Source organism: Sinocyclocheilus rhinocerous, unplaced genomic scaffold (genome assembly GCF_001515625.1).
Source record: "Sinocyclocheilus rhinocerous isolate Xijiao unplaced genomic scaffold, SAMN03320098_v1.1 scaffold1631, whole genome shotgun sequence".
Classification (NCBI taxonomy): domain Eukaryota; kingdom Metazoa; phylum Chordata; class Actinopteri; order Cypriniformes; family Cyprinidae; genus Sinocyclocheilus; species Sinocyclocheilus rhinocerous.
The window spans coordinates 13,798-31,377 of NW_015666240.1; the positions used below are offsets into that span (position 1 = coordinate 13,798).

General features: G+C 38.9%; 1 protein-coding gene across 2 annotated transcripts in view; it reads left to right on the forward strand.

Annotated features, from left to right (window-relative positions):
* The window catches only part of LOC107732202 (zinc finger FYVE domain-containing protein 9-like), a 23,667-nt gene extending 6,903 nt beyond the window's left edge, over nt 1-16,764 (forward strand). Inside the window, exons 4-18 of one of the 2 annotated variants that reach the window (XM_016543481.1) lie at nt 1,046-1,145; nt 1,299-1,475; nt 3,822-3,985; nt 4,129-4,258; nt 4,500-4,622; nt 5,605-5,760; nt 7,353-7,577; nt 8,130-8,212; nt 8,320-8,424; nt 8,877-9,027; nt 10,962-11,042; nt 11,267-11,429; nt 14,605-14,710; nt 14,998-15,174; nt 16,338-16,764. In XM_016543481.1, the coding sequence (XP_016398967.1) occupies nt 1,046-1,145; nt 1,299-1,475; nt 3,822-3,985; nt 4,129-4,258; nt 4,500-4,622; nt 5,605-5,760; nt 7,353-7,577; nt 8,130-8,212; nt 8,320-8,424; nt 8,877-9,027; nt 10,962-11,042; nt 11,267-11,429; nt 14,605-14,710; nt 14,998-15,174; nt 16,338-16,499 (2,103 nt within the window). In that variant the 3' untranslated portion in view covers nt 16,500-16,764. The remainder of the gene's footprint in view (nt 1-1,045; nt 1,146-1,298; nt 1,476-3,821; nt 3,986-4,128; nt 4,259-4,499; nt 4,623-5,604; nt 5,761-7,352; nt 7,578-8,129; nt 8,213-8,319; nt 8,425-8,876; nt 9,028-10,961; nt 11,043-11,266; nt 11,430-14,604; nt 14,711-14,997; nt 15,175-16,337) is intronic. The other variant, XM_016543482.1, reaches the window with a different exon arrangement.
* The last annotated feature ends 816 nt before the right edge of the window (nt 16,765-17,580 follow it).

Consider the following 17,580-nt stretch of genomic DNA (forward strand, 5'->3'; position numbering starts at 1 on the left):
AGGGAGCGTCATCAGTGGCGCGCGAGATGCGGTGATGATGTAAGTGACGTTGTTGCATTTTAATGTTTTGTTAGTCTAGCCCACGAGACGCGCCGCTGCTGCGTTATTCATTCAACATATTAGTGAAATATAGAAGCTCAATGCGGAGAAGATCTTGAATGGGTTAAAACCGAAACCAAGCCATTCACACAGACCGCATATTCAGCGCATTTTTTAGACAGACAAATATGACTGCTGCACGCGCGTCTCACACAAGAGATGTATAGAAAGCCATGCAAAGTTAAAACAGTTTAAAGTTTTAGAAAACACGTCACGAATTTGTGGAGGTTTATTCCTTTTCACTGCGTCTCATATGTTTTTAAATGCAGTCTGTGTGAATGGCGCTTCGGCTCTTTGGATTAATCAATGCATAGATACATGATGCTGTTTTGTTTATGCAATTTACGAAATTATATTAGATTTTTATGAGTTAATTTAGACGTAATGCACGTTTTTATAGAGCTACTTGAGTACAGTAAAAGTACTAAAATGTGTTACAATCATTTTATAATAAATACAGAAGCAAGATGTGAAAAAACTAGGGAGTTTATGGCAACTGAGCTAATTAGTGATCCTCTGGTGCCATCTACTGGTTATAATGCTAATTTAATGTAATTTTCATCTAAACAAGGCTTTGTTTTCCGCCAGGAGACACATTTTTGGCACAATTTGTCATGTCATCTTCATGAATGAAAAGTGAATCTTTAAGACGTTTCACCGGAAGTTTACGAGCTGGCTTATCTTAATGCAGAAGTTCTAAAGAAGGCTCTGTCCATATAGTCCATTAACTGTGACGTTTTAAAGCACGGTTAATAGTGAAATCGGTTAATCGTTGCATCCCTACTCTAGACCACTTCTTCTGTTCTGAGAACTGGTTCATGACTGATTCATATAGTTTCTTTGCAATGTTTTGTTATTATGCATCATTTGTTATTATGTCTCATTTCTGGTATGAGTTGTTTCTATCAAAGCAAACATATTTTGTTTGTGGTGTGTGTTTGGCCAGGTGTTCTGTGCTGCTTGTTGTAGTCTGAAAAGCAGGCTGATGTACATGGACAGGAAAGAAGCGAGGGTTTGTGTTACCTGCCACCGTGCACTTATGAATGGTGAGTTATATGAAACTCATAGGAATAGTTATACATTTCCCTATATAGGCTGGGAGTTTTTGTACAGAATACAGAAATGAACCAGTTAACACTTGAAATTAGTTTTACTATGTGAATAACCAGATCCTTTGAACTCTGTGTCTTACTTATAAGCTCAAGCATGGGAGAACATGGGAGGTGGTTGCAACCAGAGCCCAAATCCCAACAACCCAGCTGAGTACTGCTCCACTATTCCCCCTCTGCAGCAAGCCCAGGCATCAGGAGCAATCAGCTCCCCACCCCCAACTGTCATGGTGCCTGTTGGTGTCCTCAAACAGCCAGGGTCTGAAGGTAAATTCTGTAGGATATTGCCAAAAGCATTGTTAATTTGTAGATTGCTGATTTCGACTTTTCAGCAGTGTTCAAACTGTGTTAGGGCACTTTGTGAGTCCCCATCCCGTAAACTTCATTATAGGTCTGTTTAGTGGGAGCTTCACTTACCATAACCTAATCGTGCACTAACAACTACTGTTGTCATTCCTTAAAACTCAGTCATCATTTACTCGCCCTCATATTATTCCAAACCTGTATTACTTTATTCTGTTGAACACAAAAGAAAATATTTTCAGAAATGTCTCAGAATCTCATTGTCCATACATTGGAAGTCAATGGTTACCAAAGCTATTTGGTTACTAACAGGGCTGTCACAATATCAGATTTTCACTACATGATTATAGGAGCCAATCTTTTATTTAATTTTGTTTATTTGGTGTTTTCTCAGTGAATTTTTGTTCAGTGAATCGCACTCCAAATGCAAATGTAAGAAGGCGGAGAGAGAGTTTGTAACCATAACTTAACCATCACCTGTCATCTATCTCCTCTGGACCTGATTTTGTGCAGCAGTAGTAGCTACGCATTGTGTTTTATTTTTGGGGTTTTATGATACACAAACACCACCTAATATATTGGAGATGCTGGCTTATTTACAATATTGTGTTTATATATAATATAGTTAATATTAACAAGATATTAGTGCTGTCAATTGATTAAAAAAAGATTAATTAATCGCACATTTCCCCCCCGAAATTAATCGCGATTAATTCCACCTAACATTTAAGGTTTTTAATTATGCTTTTATATTGCAATCTTCAAATTAATGTAGAAACAACATAAAGACAGTATATTTTTAATATTTGCTTAATGGCATCTTTTTTATGATTGAAGGTGATTATCACTGATATCAATACTACTGATGTCTCTAGGAAATTGTTTTTTTTTCCTCTAATATTTAACCATTGACTATAGTCATTCAACATTACAGTATAATTGAGAGCTATCAATTTTAACATTTATTAGACTTTAAAAAAATAACAACTTTGAATTTAAGTGAACCTAAAACAATCTTCACATAAACCCTTTAATAAATGTCATATTTAGCTACCTGTGCCCTTCAGCAAGTAGGAAATATACAGAAATTAAAGTCATTAAACACTAAATTCTAAATTAAATATAGATGAATCCTTAAAGCTACAAAAGTTGGATTTCCTCTTTTTTTTTTTCTTTTCCTGTTCTTTGATTAACAGACATCACAGCAGCTAGGTTATTTTGGTTGCTTTAACGGCTGCATGACACGGATCTGACACGCATCTCTTTACCTTTTCTGACTCACTTCAGGTCTTAAAGTCTATACTAATGAGCTGACGAGTTGAATCGGGTGTGTTAGATGAGGGAGACAGTGCTGGTGTGCTCCAGGACAGTTTTGAAAACCACTGCATTTTAGAGACACGTTCTTAAATTTAAATCGTATATAACAAATCGTTACATGCACAGTTTTAAGGCAGCTTTAATCGCCTTTTTGTAACTTCATGACTTAACTGATGACATAACTACGACATTGCATGCTCGTGGTTTCATTTGTGCATGCAATTGAAGAGCACGTGCTATGAGCACAGTATAACGGCTGACAGGACAGAAAAATTTGTTTTTACTGACATATGGCCTGACAACATCTCATCTGACCGCAGTTCACTGTTGTTCTAGTGAAGCTCCCTCGTCACCTGTACCTTTTCCGTGCTCGTTTGACCAGCGCCTGGCGCTGAGATGAAGTTGGAGTGCACGTCTGAAAAGTCTCCCGTTTAATGTGGCCGCAAAGACGTTCTGCATCTAAATAAACACAGTTCTTGTCAAGAAAAAAGAGACAGAAGCAGCAGTTGTGAGTGTGGTGACCAACTCTAGCTCCACCCCTGCAGTAAATATTTTTAATGTGTTAAACTGAAAAATTTAATTGCATGCGTTATCTTGTAGTGCTGTCAAAATTAGCACGTTATCAATATTTCATTTTTTAAATATTACAGTTATTGTCAATGCCGGCATATTGTGACACCCAAGCTACCAGCATTCTTTAAAATATCTTCTTTTGTGTTCCACATAATAAATAAAGTCATACAGATGACAGAATTGAGTCCTTAAGGGTTTTTAGAGCTAGATCACTGATGAAAAGTTGGATTAAAAACAAAACAAAACATGATGTCAGAGCAGCAGTTTGACCATTCCTTGGTTTGTTCTTATATGTGACAGGTCCCTCTACTCTGAATTTGAACACTGCTTTTCATGCTGTGTATTGTTTAAAGTCTAGAGTTCGCTATTCATAAGCCTCCCTGTGTTTGTGTGTGTGTATGTGTGTATGTGTACTTTCAGGTTCTCTTCCTCGAGAGCAAAGAAGGGTTTGGTTTGCTGACGGCATTTTACCCAATGGGGAAACTACAGACTCTTCTAAAGGGCCAGCAGGAAACCCCAACCCCACACAGCCTGTGGCAGCATCGCAAAATTCAAACAAATCCTCAGGAGCCAATGCTTCTGCGGTGAAGATTTGCTTTATCAATTTTTTCGAATCATCTGTAATATAGAGTTTTTACAGGCATAAGCTTGTTTCTGATTGTGATTCTTACCCTGAGACAGTTGCGTTATGTTGTGGCATAAGTTTGTGTCTCTTGCCCTGCCATAGGCGGCCCGTGCCACTGGAGCCCCGACCGCCAGCCCTGTGGGCAGCTCTCTCAGTCTGATCCCAGAGGACGGACTTCCTCCCATCCTCATCTCCACAGGCATCAAAGGAGGTACGGGAGGCCACATCACAGGTGCTTGCCCATCCTCACCATTCAGCTGCCTCCACTCCTGAAAATATGAGTATTGGTGATTGTTTGTGCATGTCTGTATGCATGTATCTGTGTTTCTGCTTACGTCTCCACCACTCATGCTAAGGGCGGACTTTCATTGGGTTGGTTCCTCATCTGGGTTGTACCATGAGAGGAAACTGAATAGAGTCATGGAGCAGTTTGTTGATAGTTACAGTACTGATATTATGTGTCTTGTCTGCAGACTATGCTGTGGAGGAAAGACCTTCTGAGATTGTGCTGATGCAGCAGCTTGAGGAGGGCGGACCTGATCCCCTGGTGTTTGTTCTCAATGCCAACCTGCTGGCCATGGTCAAACTGGTCAATTGTGAGTGAGCCACTCCTTGCTAGATGTTCTCTTGGGTTCAATTTTAAGTGTATGTGCTAATAGAGTGAATTTGTGAAATCATTTTCCTGGGCATTTCTCTTTAACTATGGGCATGTTTGGTTAATTTGTCCTATAAAAATGAATCTTCACCTTTTTCATTGTTTTTAATATTTCTGGAATTAGATGCAAAAAAATCTACTTTTTGCAAAGGCTAATATCACAGATGGCTTTAAATAATATTAATGAATTCATTTTCAGTTTTTGCATAAATTGACAGATTTTGCTCACAAGTGTTTACCTTATTTCTTTACACATCATTTTTTTTCGTTATACACTCATATTTATTTTTTAGCAATTTAATGTTTTTTTCACAGTATTACTACAATTTAAAATATTTGAATACATTTTAAAATGTAATTTATTACAATGTAATTTATTAACAAAGCTGAATTTTCAGCAGCCATTACTTCAGTCTTCAATGTCACATGATCCTTCAGAAATCATTCTAATTGCTCAAGAAATATTTCTTATTATTATTAAGGTTAAAAACTCTTAATATTTTTTTGAAACAGAAATCTTTTGAAACATTATGAATGTCTTTACTGTCAATTTCGATCAATTTTGCATTATTTTTTAACAAGTATTAATTTAGTAAAAAAAAGGAAAACTTGCTGACCCCCAAATTTTGAATGGTAGTCTATATAAACCATTTACACACAGTACATATTTAAAGGGTTTTGTAAATATGCCTGAAGTTAAATAATTTTATTAGTTACCCATTTTATTAGTTACAGTTGTAGCAATTATTGAATGTAATGCATTCATTGTAGCATTTTAGTTGAACTTAACTGGTAGCTGCATGTCTTGGCTATTGTCATTCTTTTGTGGAATTGCAGAAAATTGGCAACATGAGGCTTTCCTTCACTATGCCATGGAAATTCCCATGAGTCATAACAGTCTTTTGTGTCATCTTTGTGTGAAGATGTAAATAGGAAGTGCTGGTATATTATGACAAAGGGCATGCATGCCGTGGGCCAGGCAGAGGTTGTAGTGCTTCTACAGTGCCTCCCTGACGAGAAAACCATTCCCAAGAACGTCTTCAGCCACTTCGTCCAGCTGTACCGGGAGGCTCTCACAGGTAAACTGATACGCCTCCACCAGGGGGCCCGTTCTGGTAAACTGATCCAGACCAAATGAGAGCAAGGCCTACATAGATAAAATTAGACCGTTCTTCCAGTAGGCTCTTAAAGGTAAAATGAGGCTGCTGGCCCTGGTGGCATTGAGGATCCACTTCAGCAGAAATTGTTTTCGAGACACAATAATCCTCTTGTCACCAAGTTCTGCTTCAGGTCAGCGGGTTCAGCCACAGAACAGTTCCCATGTCATCTTACTCTGACAACATTCCCTGTGAGCCTAATGTAGGATGTGTGCCAAGTCAGATGTGTTCAGTAAAAGAATGTTATTTGTCTGGCCAAGTTCAATGGTACATAATGTACATAGTGGCTAATGCTGAGGAACTCTCATGAACTTTTTTTGTTCTATTGGAGCATTATGAGCTGTTGCAATTTTAGTTCTACAATCTAATGATCTGTAAACAGTCAGCATCCTAAATTAACTGAACTACAAATAAAGCAGCGGCCACATTTTTTGCCCATAAGAAATTTCACAGAAGTTTCGCTTATGTGACTGGATCTTTGCATTCTACATAGTCAGCAACTGCTCACCACATGGTAGTAATAAATTAGCAAAATAATCTAGCAAAATGTTGCAAAGCTTACAACAATATACTCTAATAAGCATAAAAATGCAAAAGAAATATTGAAATAGCTAATTTGTAATTGAATGCAAATATATAGTTCAGTCATGAAACTCTAGATGGCGCATTCTGACGGGGTGGTAACGTAACTAATGATATTTAGAGAGTTAAACGACTTGGCACAAGGTGATTGGTTCATGCTGCATATGCAGCCAATGAGCTTACTGCCTTGCATTTATATGGCTGACTAGCATTCACTTGAGATTCCTGCAGCGCGCTTTCAGAGTTCTCTGAAACCCTCCACCTTCCCCAGCTCCACCTGTATAGATCTGCTACGGGGTTATTTTATATGCTATTTGTGCAGCAGCAGTATGTCTTAAATACTCATGGCACCGTATCGCCATATGCATTGGCAGTAGCAAGTTCCTCTACTTGCTTGCAGCAGCAGCAGTAATCTACAACTACCGCAATAACCAACAGCAGCAGCAATTCAGCAGCAGCGTAGCAGATCTGTTCCGCCAAGACCAAATACATTAACATTGTCATATCCATCACCGTGCTAAAATGTTCCGACAGTTGTCATGATTGAACTACACTTCAGTTGAAATAAAATATTCATATTTGACATTTGTGACTCTGGACCACAAAACCAGTCTCAAGTCGCTGGGGTATATTTTTAGCAAATGGAAAGCGTATTTATTGTATTTATTGATGTATAAATCTCAATTTCAAAAAATTTACCCTTAGGACTGGTTTTGTGGTCCAGGGTCACATTTAAGTCTGTCTATCATCTTGGACGTAACGTTACTGTTAACAACAACTTGATTATTATTGTGGCAGTTATATTCCAGCAAAGTTGTATAGCCTTTTAAATAGTTGCAAAACACTTTTTTTTTTTTTATCTAATTGGAAATAACTTAAGCATGAAGCACAGTGGTAGAGCTTGATCTAATCCCACATTTTCTTCTGTTCAGGTAATGTGTTAAGTCACCTGGGCCACTCCTTCTTCACTCAGAGCTTCCTGGGCAGCAAGGAGCACGGCGGCTTCCTTTATATCAGCCCCACGTTCCAGACCCTGCAGGAACTGCCGTTGCCTAACCCACCCTACCTCTTTGGCATCCTGGTGCAGAAGTGGGAGACCCCCTGGGCCAAGGTCTTTCCCATCCGACTCATGCTCCGCCTGGGGGCGGAATACCGATGTGAGATTTTGGTTTGATGTTGAATTTGAGGCCTGTGTGATGGTTTAGCTGTGTCGAACGATGAAATATCTTGTAGTTTTTATTGTATATTTGACCTCTTGACATAGTGAGGTGTGCGTTTACAGGATATAGCTAATGCAAGGCCCCTTTTTGATGCCTGTAGTAGAGCTGTTCAAGAAACAATGCAGAAAATGTCTTTTTCTATGCCCCTGAGGCAAGTCCTCCTGTGGAGATGGAATATATTAACAATGTATTTCCCGCTGAGCTTCTCAACTCATGAATTCTCATCCATGACATTTTTTTTGCTCACAAGTTTGCTCACTTACAGTTAGAAGCACCATGTACGGTTCTAGTCTCATGTTTATCTGGGTGCATGAAGACTGGTTAGACACATAGGCCCCCGATTTTTACATTACAGTAATTGCAATATTACCGTATATAATAGGGGCCTTTCAGTCATGTGGAGTGTTTAGGAGCTTATTGTGAGCTGCTGATTTGAATAGCATGACTTGTTTGGATGGCTTAGCGTGTTCTTATGCACTTGTGTTGCAGTCTACCCCTGCCCACTATTTAGCGTTCGCTTCAGAAAACCCCTCTTTGGAGAGACTGGTCATACCATTATGAACTTATTGTCAGTGAGTATACTTATTTCACTTCTTCTTCTGCATTTAGCACATGCCTTACGTCAATATGAACCCATGTCTTGTCATTTATGGGCATCTGACTTTTCTCACGTCTACAGGATTTCCGTAATTACCAATACACGTTGCCGGTGGTGAAGGGGCTGGTGGTGGACATGGAAGTGAGGAAGACTTGCATCAAGATACCGAGCAACCATTACAATGAGGTGCATGAAGACTAGCACATGCCACAGAGACGCTATTTGAATTTCTGTTGCATTTGTGGCAACACGTTTAAAACAGAATGCGCACAAAGTGTTTTTGAGATGTATGTGGAACAGCGAGCATAGCAGATTGATGCCAAATGTCCCATGGAACAAGTGAAGCATTGACAACAGCTTGTCTCAGTGTCCTTTTCTCGAGTCATTGAAGAGTTTTGGTATTTAGCTTGTGTTTGAAAAGCGTTTGACAGAGCAGAACTTGTAGTGGCAGACCTTTGACATAGCAGGGATTATTTAAAGCCTCGAGTGCCTTGTGTCTTACTCTCTGCTGTCTTTAGAAGCTGTCATTCACTCAACTAGGACTTATAAACCCTTAAGAACTAAGAATTAAGTATTAAGATTATGCATAACTTTGGAAAGTCATGACAAGCTTTTCTTTCGGCTTTCTCCTTTCTCAGCTCATGAAGGCAATGAATAAGTCCAACGAGCATGTGCTGGCAATGGGAGCGTGCTTCAACGAGCGAGCGGATTCCCATCTTGTCTGTGTTCAGAATGACGATGGGAACTACCAGACGCAGGCTATCAGTATTCATCACCAGCCTCGCAAAGGTGCGCCACGGTTACTTGCATTTGCAAATGAAACCTTGAAGCCGCACCCAAAGATTTCACCCAGTGTGTGTACACTATTGTTCAGACATTTTCAACATTGTTAATAAGAAAGGTTTCTTGAGCACCAAATCAGCATATTAGAATGATTTTGGAAGGATCATGTGAAGACTGGAGTAATGGCTGCTGAAAATTCAGCTTTGCCATCACAGGAATAAATTACAGTTTTAAAATATCTTAAAATAGACAACAGTTATTTTTAATTGTAATAATATTTCACAATCATACTGTTTTTACTGTCTTTGTGATCAAATAAATGGTGAGCATAATGCCAAGTTCACACTACAGGATTTTAAGCCTGATTTAAAGGCACAATATGTAATTTTCGCCATTTTAATAAAAAAATCTTACATATTGTGCCTTTAAGCCCGATTTGCAAGTTAACGAGCTCGCCGACATGTCCGGCTGTGATCGGGGGAAAATCAGCGGGTGATCGGCGCTCGGCAATCTTTATGTGTGAACTACACAACGACGCATCAAAGAGGCTCACTGACGCGCCGCCGACACCTCGCCGACGGCAAACAAATATCTAGCATGCCAAATATCTGGACCGGTCGGCCGACTCGACATCACGTGTTGTCAGGTGTCGTGACGAGCTACAGCTAATGAGCAAGGCATGGGTTGAGGTCACCGGAAGAAAAACAACAGCAGCAACATGGCTTAAAGAAAAGTTTGGACACAATAAATGGAGCAAAATTGTTCATAGAGCAAACCTTGCAGCGCTAATTTCTTCCCGACATCCATTTTCAAATAAACAACTCCTGTTTCACGTGTTGTTTCGCGTCATTCCCGTTCCAATTCTCGCGTGTGTTTTCGTGACAAAATGTGGTTTGTTGAGTCGTTGGGTGACATTGTTGTTAGCTTTTGTAGTGTGTAACCCCCGGTTGCGGATCATTTACGTAGTGCCACGTAGTGTGAACACCACAACGACTTAAAGACTCCACAGCAAGTCATGTAGTCTGAATAGCACAGCGATCTGCCAACGTTTAAAGTCCTGTAGTGTGAACTTATCTTAAGAGACATCTTTCAAAAACATTAAAAAAATGACCAACCCCAAACTTTTGAAGGGTAATGTATGAAAATGACAGATGTCAGTCGTTTAAAGATGTCTTCAAATTAATCACGTTGATTAACCCAATCAAAGGGATAGTTCACCCAAACATGAAAAATTCTATTGTCATTTTCTTACCCTCATGTCATTCCAAACCGGTCTTCTGTGAAACCAAACAGTTTCCTTTCCCACTGACTTCCATTGTACTTTTTGTCCATACAATGGAAGTCAGTGAGAACTGAAACTGTTTGAAACTCTTCAAAATTTCTCCTTTTATGTTCTGCAGAAGAAGAGTCCTAACAGGTTTAGAATGACAAGAGGGTGAGTAAATTATGACAGATTTTTTTTGTTTAATATATATGCACACTACCGGTCAAAAGTTTGGGATCAGTAAGACTTGTAATGTTTTTAAAGAAGTCTCTTATGCTCATCAAGGCTGCATTTATTTGATCAAAAATACAGACTGGCAGAATTGTACTTTTTGTACCAACTGATTCTAATTTGTAAAATTGTAAAATATTGTGCAGATTTGTGTACTTATAATTGTAATGATAAATTATTGTGCCTCAGATGGCGTGATGGTGCAGATTACAGCTGAAATGATGGAGGCCTTACGGCAAGCTCTGAGAGAGATGAAAGATTTCAGTATTGCCTGTGGGAAAGCTGATCAGGAGGAGAACCAGGAGCATGTCCATATCCAGTGGGTTGATGATGACCACAACGTCAACAAGGGGTATCTATACAACTGTAAAACTGACTCTTTTGCTTGACGAGTTCACTGACATCATTCCCTAAAATGTCATTTAAAGTCCCCCTCCTCTTTTAGTGACTGGGGCCTCCTTCTTTGTGTTCAGCGGGGCTTTAAAGGCTTCATCGGGCTACTTGGCTAAGACCAGCATTGTGGAAGGTACAGCAGAAAACATTTGCATTCCTCTTTCTCTAAATGTAGGACATCTGATCCCTCTGGAACAATGACTAAACTGGACATAATCTCCCTTTTAATGTTTCTGACCAAAGTCAAAGTCTGGCAGAATTGTACTTTTTGTACCAACTGATTCTAATTTGTAAAATTGTAAAATATTGTGCAGATTTGTGTTCTTATAATTGTAATGATAAATTCTTGTGCCTCAGATGGCGTGATGGTGCAGATTACAGCTGAAATGATGGAGGCCTTACGGCAAGCCCTGAGAGAGATGAAAGATTTCAGTATTGCCTGTGGGAAAGCTGATCAGGAGGAGAACCAGGAGCATGTCCATATCCAGTGGGTTGATGATGACCACAACGTCAACAAGGGGTATCTATACAACTGTAAAACTGACTCTTTTGCTTGACGAGTTCACTGACATCATTCCCTAAAATGTCATTTAAAGTCCCCCTGTAGTGAAAATCAAGTTTATGTAAACGCAGGCTGCAAACTTCAAAAGATTCATGCAGCTCCCATATTCCGTTATTTACTTTTAATGATATTTTTACAGTACACACATACAAATATATATTTTTTCCATTTACCAAAATTGTATTCTTTACCATACTATTATTTATACTTTCGCTGTATATCTTTGACTCTGTACTTACTATCCATAATCATGATTCTTTGTTATGCCCGATGAACCGTTTGTTGGTTAATAAGATGTTTTCCTAACATTGACCTGGATAGGCTGCAGTGTTTACAGTATATGTTGGAATTCATACTAACCTTTCTTTGGCATTAGGACTGTGTTAGTACTTTAAGTCTTTGTATCAGTATTGTTATTTATTTATTTCTGAATTTGTATCATGTCCTACAGATCAGTAATAAAGCAGCATGTTTTTAAATAATAACAAACTATATCCAGTGGGTTGATGATGACCACAACGTCAACAAGGGGTATCTATACAACTGTAAAACTGACTCTTTTTCTTGATTAGTTCACTGACATCATTCCCTAAAATGTAATTTAAGAGCATTCACATCAAATAATGATCCAGGTTTAATAGAGTGTGCTGCTGAGATCTTAATCAAATGCACATCAGGTATTTAACTTTTAGCAGTAAACGCAGGCTGCAAACTTCAAAAGATTCATGCAGCTCCCATATTCCGTTATTTACTTTTAATGATATTTTTACAGTACACCCATACAAATATGTATTTTTTCCATTTACCAAAATTGAATTCTTTACCATACTATTATTTATACTTTCGCTGTATATCTTTGACTCTGTACTTACTATCCATAATCATGATTCTTTGTTATGCCCGATGAACCGTTTGTTGGTTAATAAGATGTTTTCCTAACATTGACCTGGATAAGCTGCAGTGTTTACAGTATATGTTGGAATTCATACTAACCTTTCTTTGGCATTAGGACTGTGTTGGTACTTTAAGTCTTTGTATCAGTATTGTTATTTATTTATTTCTGAATTTGTATCATGTCCTACAGATCAGTAATAAAGCAGCATGTTTTTAAATAATAACAAACTCTGAGATAATTGTTTCAGAGTGTGGTCAGAGCTGGTTTTATGAGGCATAAGAGATTGATATATATCCTTCTGATGTTTATCATATCATCAGCCGCTTTTGTGGATATCCCTTTAAAAACAATGGGCCTCATTCATGAAACTTGCGTAAATATATGAGTAAATTCAGAGTAATTTGCGCGTAAAACAGACCTTCCCGAAAACTCTCCTCCGGATTCACAAATGCTTCATAAACATCAGATTTGATAGTTAAACATGTGTATGTTAATGAATTCCGAACATTCGTAAATGGGGCGAGCGTGCATGCTCATTCATAATTACCATAATCCGCGCCCATGAATCCGACTGACAACTATATATGGGCATAATATTATGAAACGAAAATAAGGACTTCAACATGTCCTCTCAAAAGAGCCCATGAATCCCACTGACAACTATATATGGGCATAATATTATGAAACGAAAATAAGGACTTCAACATGTCCTCTCAAAAGCGAATGAAAAAGAAAAATTTCTCAGACGCAGAAATTGAAGATAACGATAAAGATATAGTTCTAAAAATAGTTCACAATATTAAAGAATAGCAGAGTCCACACCACAACTATAACGATAAAGGCACTTAGAATAAACAAACGATATAGTTCGCTGGTGTGGACGCTAATATCGTTATCTTTATAGTTATCGTTCTTGGTGTGAACGGGCCTTAAGGCCCATTCACACCAAACACGATAATTATAAAGATAACGATAAAGATATAGTTCTAAAAATCGTTGAAACGAAAATAAGGACTTCAACATGTCCTCTCAAAAGCGAATTAAAAAGAAATATTTCTCACGCAGAAATTGAAGATAACGATAAAGATATAGTTCTAAAAATCTTTCACAATATTAAAGAATAGCAGAGTCCACACCACAACTATAACGATAAAGGCACTTAGAATAAACAAACGATATAGTTCGCTGGTGTGGACGCTAATATCGTTATCTTTATAGTTATCGTTCTTGGTGTGATGAACGATACAAATATTGACAGCCAATCAGAATCCATCCTGCTATAACGAGCTCGATAATTTTAAAGCGGCAGATGCGCGTGCGCTTAGAATAAACAAACGATATAGTTCGCTATAGACTAATTGGTACATCCCTAACAAAAGTAGCTAATTAATTATTTGATAAAAGTGTTAAATTTGCATCTGCACGGTCTCTAAAAATAGGCCTACGTCTTTTGTGCAGCACTCTGTCTGCCAAATCTAGCAATAGCGCTATATCAGCCATAGGAAATGTTTATTGTTATTCCTCATTCTGGCCATTTTATAAAAACCATTTCCGTAATAATTGAGAGACTAATTGGTACATCCCTAACAAAAGTAGCTAATTAATTATTTGATAAAAGTGTTAAATTTGCAGATAATATTACTGCTGTTCATTATAGGCCTAATAGTAAAAAGGAAAACACAGTATACTGTGTATAATTACTGTGTTATTTTATCAAAATGCTGCGTGATACATACGTGATTATATAAGGTAAATAGTTTTATAAACATGCAGCGCCATCAATGAGCAAAACGTTCGGATGATTACAACCCATTTACGCGGGGCTGGGAGCAAGAGTAAATTTGTGTACCAACTAAAATTTGTAAAATACGAACACTTTCATGAATCCCAAAATTTACGTCAGAACAGCTTTACGAACGATTTACACAAAAATGTGTTTGCTCGTGTTTCATGAATGAGGCCCAATTTGTTTACAACGGGAAATATTCAGTCCCAGGTTCTGGAGCTTTGCGGGTTCCATGGTAAATGCTGCTGACCTCATTCAACATTCAGGCGTCTCATTCAATTATATGGATTGTTCCTGATGAAGTCCTGACTGGTTGAAACTCTCATGCTGTTTTATTAACAAATTTCTGGAGTTGTAATTTCAGTGTGCAGACATCTATCCTTTTTTGTTAAATGCTGTTGACTTGTCATGAACAAACATCATACTCATCTCACCTGTGCACATATTTTCAGAGTGATCAGCTCCGTTGATGGGAAATCCATGGAGTCTGTCACCAGCGTTAAGATCTTCCATGGCTCGGAATATAAAGCCAATGGGAAAGTCATCCGTTGGACAGAGGTTTTTAACATTGATTCATTATTCATCTTCATCTAACGTTATGAACTCTATTGAAATGACATTTCAAATCTGTATGACTGACTTTCTTCTGTGGAACACAAAAGAACATATTTTGAAAAATGACATGGTGCTTTTTTCGTGAATACATTGAAATTCAGTGGGATCCAGTGATCCTGTTTTGGACTTCAGTGACTTTTATAATTGGAACAAAAGCATATAATTTTTTTGTCGCAAATGATACAATTCTACTTTTTAACTCCGTATATTACGTTGTGTTGTTTGCTCAGGTGTTCTTCCTGCGGAGCGAGGACCAGACCAATGGCCTGAGCGATCCTGCGGACCACAGCCGCCTCGCTGAGAATGTGGCAAGGGCTTTCTGCGTGGCCCTGTGCCCTCACCTCAAACTTCTCAAAGAGGACGGCATGGCCAAACTGGGCCTGCGGGTCACGTTGGACTCAGATCAGGTGACAAGGACAAGCTCCATTTAAACGTCTATATTTCCAAATTAATTGATATTGAATCTAATCGAATTGAGATCGAAATTGAATCGCAAGCTTGTGAATCGAATCGTGAAATTTGTCTCAAAACCCAGCCCTAATCACAATAATCCACAAGTAATCCACACAACTCCAGTCCATCAATTAACATCTTGTGAAGCGAAAATCTGCATGTTTGTAATAAACAAATCTATCATTAAGACGTTTATAACTTCAAACCATTGCTTCGGCTGAAATATAAGTCCTCTTTCCATAATATTGCTTTCTCCAGTGGAAAAGTCGTCTCATCTGATTTAGGAGAGAAATATGCACAGATCAAGCACTGTTTACATTTTTGGGTGAGGTGTCCCTTTAAAGGGTTAGTTCACCCAAAAATTGAAATTAGCTTGTGTTTTACTCACCCTCGAAGCATCCTAGGTGTATATGACTTTCTTCGTTCAGACGAATCCAGTCGGAGTTATATTAAAAATTGTCTTTGATCTTTCAAGCTGTGTAATGGCACTCAGCGGGTGTTGCAGTTGACTGGTTTTCCTTTGCTGAAGTAAGGAAACTTTGCTTCCTTTGCTCCTATTAAACAAAGTCGCGAGACTAGCATATCTCAGAGGCGCGCGCGCGCTGCGCATACGTCATACGCCTTCCGCCGGAACGGATCCGCGTATGACAGATAACGGAAGTGTTTATTACGTTTGAAATATGGATATTTTTCTTACAAAAACTCATGGATTCGCTACAGGGGGCCTTTATTCATTCATCGGAGCCGTCTGCGGCACGTTTTATTATGAATGCGCAAGCTTTATTTGACGACTTGTGGACTGTTTAACTGCAACACCCGCTAAGTGCCATTAAACAGCTTGAAAGATCAAAGAAAATTTTTTAATATAACTCCGACTGGATTCGTCTGAAAGAAGAAAGTCATATAAACCTAGGATGCTTCGAGGGTGAGTAAAACACAAGCTAATTTCCATTTTTGGGTGAACTAACCCTTTAAGATCAGAATCCAGCAGAATCAAAACTGCAGCACGTGCTTAAAAACAATGTTATTTTGCGTTGATGTGGATGCTGCTGATGTAGTCATCGTTATAGTTATCATTATTGATATGAATGGATCTTTACTCTGAAATGTCTTACAGGTGGGCTACCTAGCAGGTAGTAACGGTCAGCCGCTGCTCCCCCAGTACCTGAGCGATCTAGACAGTGCCCTCATCCCAGTTATCCACAGTGGGGCCTGCCAGCTAAGTGAAGGGCCTGTGGTGATGGAGCTCATCTTCTACATCCTGGAGATCATCTCCTAAAACGAGGGAATCTGTCCAGTCTCCGACTCATGCCTCCCACCAGCTCGAGTCCCTCTTCGCTGTCTTTCTCTCTCATTTGCACTTCAAAGAGCCTGAAAGCTGTGCAGGAACAAGTCCTCCATACCACCTATGCACCATCTCCACTGGGATCCCCTCTGCCCAGCCCTGCTGAATGTGGTGCTCTCTTTCGTTTCTCCACACCTCTCAACTCCACTGTGGAAACCATAGGCCCTGTTGAGTCAAAAGGGGTGGCGACCCTGAATTCCCTGAATTCAGAGAACTGTTGTAGCAACACTAAGCTCCTCAAACACAAGAGGGCGCTCTACACGCTCAGCCCTAATGGAGACTTCCAGATGGTGAGGAGACTGACAGAAGGAAAGGTTCTGGTACACAGAGCCTGGGCCTCAATTAGAAACGAAGAATGAGCTTCAGTCTCACCTCTATAAGCTTTATGAATCACCAGATGCTTTATTTCATGAATATGGACCTCGTATATTTTTTGGTTAGGCAAAACTGCTCCAAAGCTAATATGATGTAGCTTCCTCAGAGACGGGCTGCATGACATGGCAGTGGAAAGATTGTGGAACAGTATTAGGAATGTTGTCGATTGAGTTACTGTTACAAATGTCAAGAACGGACCTCCGTTATAGACTTACTAAGACAATAAGATCAACAATAATTTCAAGCGGCCTTCTGGAATTCAACTACAACTTCAATTCCACATAATGGTAGGTTTTGACACGACTGAATGTCTCAGTCCAATAAAGCTTTTATAATGGATCGGTTTGGATCGGGACAGAGGATGAAATGTTACAGTCTCTCTGGGCCACTGCATTTAGCATCCCATCCCTGTCCCATCTCTTCTTTCAACCTTTTTTAGTGGCCCATGTTTATAGAATGTTCTGCCAGTGTTTTTAACATGTTATCATATAAAGGATTATGTAAGGAATAGCAATGCAGTGCACGGGATTTTAAGCCATCATTAAGAAAATGGAAGGAGGGAATAAAGAATATTGAAACGTTATTCAAAGATGAACACTATATTCATATATGAGGAAAGGTTGGGTTTTGGGATGTGGTT